This window comes from Petromyzon marinus, unplaced genomic scaffold (genome assembly GCF_048934315.1).
Source record: "Petromyzon marinus isolate PM22_M1 ecotype Great Lakes invasive population unplaced genomic scaffold, UKy_Petmar_22M1.pri1.0 PM_G_Scaffold_77, whole genome shotgun sequence".
Classification (NCBI taxonomy): domain Eukaryota; kingdom Metazoa; phylum Chordata; class Hyperoartia; order Petromyzontiformes; family Petromyzontidae; genus Petromyzon; species Petromyzon marinus.
The window spans coordinates 705,001-707,500 of record NW_027423032.1 but is presented as its reverse complement, the minus strand read 5'-3'; the positions used below and the strand labels follow the sequence as shown (position 1 = coordinate 707,500).

Below are 2,500 nucleotides of genomic sequence, written 5' to 3'. Positions count from 1 at the left end.
CACCACCACCACCACCACCCCCACCGCCACCACCACCACCACCGCCACCACCACCACCACCGCCGCTCACCGGGACGCTTGCCGGCGGCGCTCCAAATGCCCCAGGCGGTGCCCAGCAGGAAGGGCGCCAGAAACGGCGCCGCCACCGCCACCATCAGCGTCAACATCAGCGTCACCATCAAGCGGACGGAGGAGGTGGTGGTGGGGGTGGTGGAGGAGGAGGAGGTGGAGGTGGTGGGGGTGGTGGGGGTGGTGGTGGTGGGGGTGGTGGGGGTGGTGGGGGTGGTGGGAGTGGTGGTGTTGGTGGTGTTGACTATGAGAGCGGGAAGACACGGGGAGATACGGGGAGTTACGGGGAGACAGAGAGAGACAGAAACACGGAGAGACAGAGACACAGACAGAGAGACAGAGACACAGACAGAGAGAGACAGAGACACAGACAGAGAGACAGAGACACAGACAGAGAGACAGAGGCAGACAGAGAGACAGAGAGAGACAGTCTGTGTATATCTGTGTGTGTGTGTCTGTGTGTCTGTGTGTGTCTGTGTCTGTGTGTATCTGTGTGTGTCTGTGTCTTGTAATTACCAGCACGCTGTTCCGGCATCGGCGCATCCACACAACATCATGGATGCATGCCGGGTCCAAGCAAGAACATCTGCTGGACTACATAGTGACGGACCAGCGGATACGAGCCCATGTTCTTGACACCAGGACCTACTGTGGAGCTGATCTGCCCTCTGACCATCGACTAGTCATCTGTAAGATGCGCCTGCCATTCTTCCACTCCGGTGGTGGGTGTACACCCAGGACCCCATTCCAACCTAAAGTGGCCTGGTCTCAGTTATCTGATGAAAGTTGCAAGCGAGAATTTCATCATCGCTTGCGGCTGGGATTGGCATCGTCCCCGACTCCTCCTGATGTCGAGGGTAAATGGGCGAGGTTTAGGACTGTGACTCATGCAGCTGCAATGGCTGCTTTGGGTACGCGGTCCAGACCTCCCCAGAGACCCTGGCTGACAGAGGAGGTGTTCAGGATGGTTGAGAAAAAGCGACAGGCCCACTGTCATCGGCTACAGAATCCCACGTCAGAGAATGAGGAGGCTTACCGCAGCCTTCGCTCGGAGGTTCGGAGAGCCGTGAGGCGCTGCAAGGATGGGTGGTGGTCGCGGGTTGCTGAGGAGATGGAGTCTGCCTCAGTGGCCCGTGATCACAAATCTCTATTTAACTCCATCAAAAAAGTAATCTGCAGCACCACACCTATTACCATCATTAGGGGAAAAAATGGTGACCCAATCTCCGACCCCCAGGAACAGGTTTGCAGATTTGCTGAGTATTTCTGTGAGGTCCTGGGGGAGGGAAAATCCCTCAGCGAGGAATACATCGTGGCACAAAGTGAGGATGACCCTGCTGAGGCTGCGGTGCCTCAAGTATTGGAAGAAGTCACCCCCTGTGAGTGGCTGGCTGAGGTGCCATCTGTTGAGGAAGTACTGAAGGCGATCCGGAGTCTGAGACCAGGAAAGGCAGCGGGCAGAGATGATCTCCCAAGCGAAATGCTGAGGGAGGGCGGCGTTTGTGCACAGACTGCCCTATATGATATCATAACAACAGTCTGGACCACTGGACGGGTTCCGCAGGATTGGAAGGATGCCCTGGTGGTCCCCCTTTTTAAGAAGGGGGACCGCACAGACTGTAACAACTACAGGGGCAAGGTCCTGGCAAGGATTATTCAACATCGCCTTGCCAGGCACGCTGAGGAGAGGCTTGTGGAGCCCAAATGTGGCTTCAGGAAAGGGCGGTCCTGCACAGATGCCATATTTTCTGTCCGTCTGCTACAGCAGAGGTGTAGGGAATTCCAACAAGACCTACATCTCTGCTTTATTGACCTGGTCAAGGCCTATGATACCATCAGTAGGCCTGGGCTCTGGGTTGTTCTTCGTGCTTTTGGAGTCCCTGACCCTCTGCTCACGATCATTAAGGACCTTCATGATGGTGAGCGGGCCCAGGTAAAACTACGTGGCCGAGAGTCAGAGCCATTCCCTGTTAACCTTGGGGTGCGACAGGGATGTCCTCTGGCTCCCACATTATTTAACATTTATTTTGACCACGTAGTTCGTGAAGCCTTCAATAGCTGTACCGGGGGAATCTCCATATGGTACAGATATAATGGGAGGCTGATCGACGCCCGGGTGCGGTCAAGGGATGGCTCCCTATTGCTCAACCACGTTATGTATGCTGATGATTTGGTAATAGCTGCTCATTCAGAGGAGGAGTTGGAGACGCTGCTGCTGAGACTGGAGCGTGCCACTAAGAGGTGGGGCCTTACCATCAGCCCCACCAAAACCAAGCACCTGTCTGGGTATTTTGTACCATCGGACACTCCACCCCACAACTCCCAATCGGTGATGGGGCAGTTGTGGAGTGGAGAGATTCCCATAACTGGGCAGTGTGCTTATGACTGGCTCCAGTTTAACAGCAGAGGTCTCACTCCGAATCAGTCGAGC

At 55.5% G+C, this 2,500-nt stretch overlaps 1 protein-coding gene across 1 annotated transcript in view; it reads right to left on the bottom strand.

The window, feature by feature from the left end:
• Window positions 1–2,500, bottom strand: part of LOC142920809 (uncharacterized) — a 19,434-nt gene that overhangs the window by 5,216 nt on the left and 11,718 nt on the right. The window contains exon 8 of the mRNA XM_076062900.1: window positions 71–313. Within this exon, the coding sequence (XP_075919015.1) occupies window positions 71–313 (243 nt within the window). The remainder of the gene's footprint in view (window positions 1–70; window positions 314–2,500) is intronic.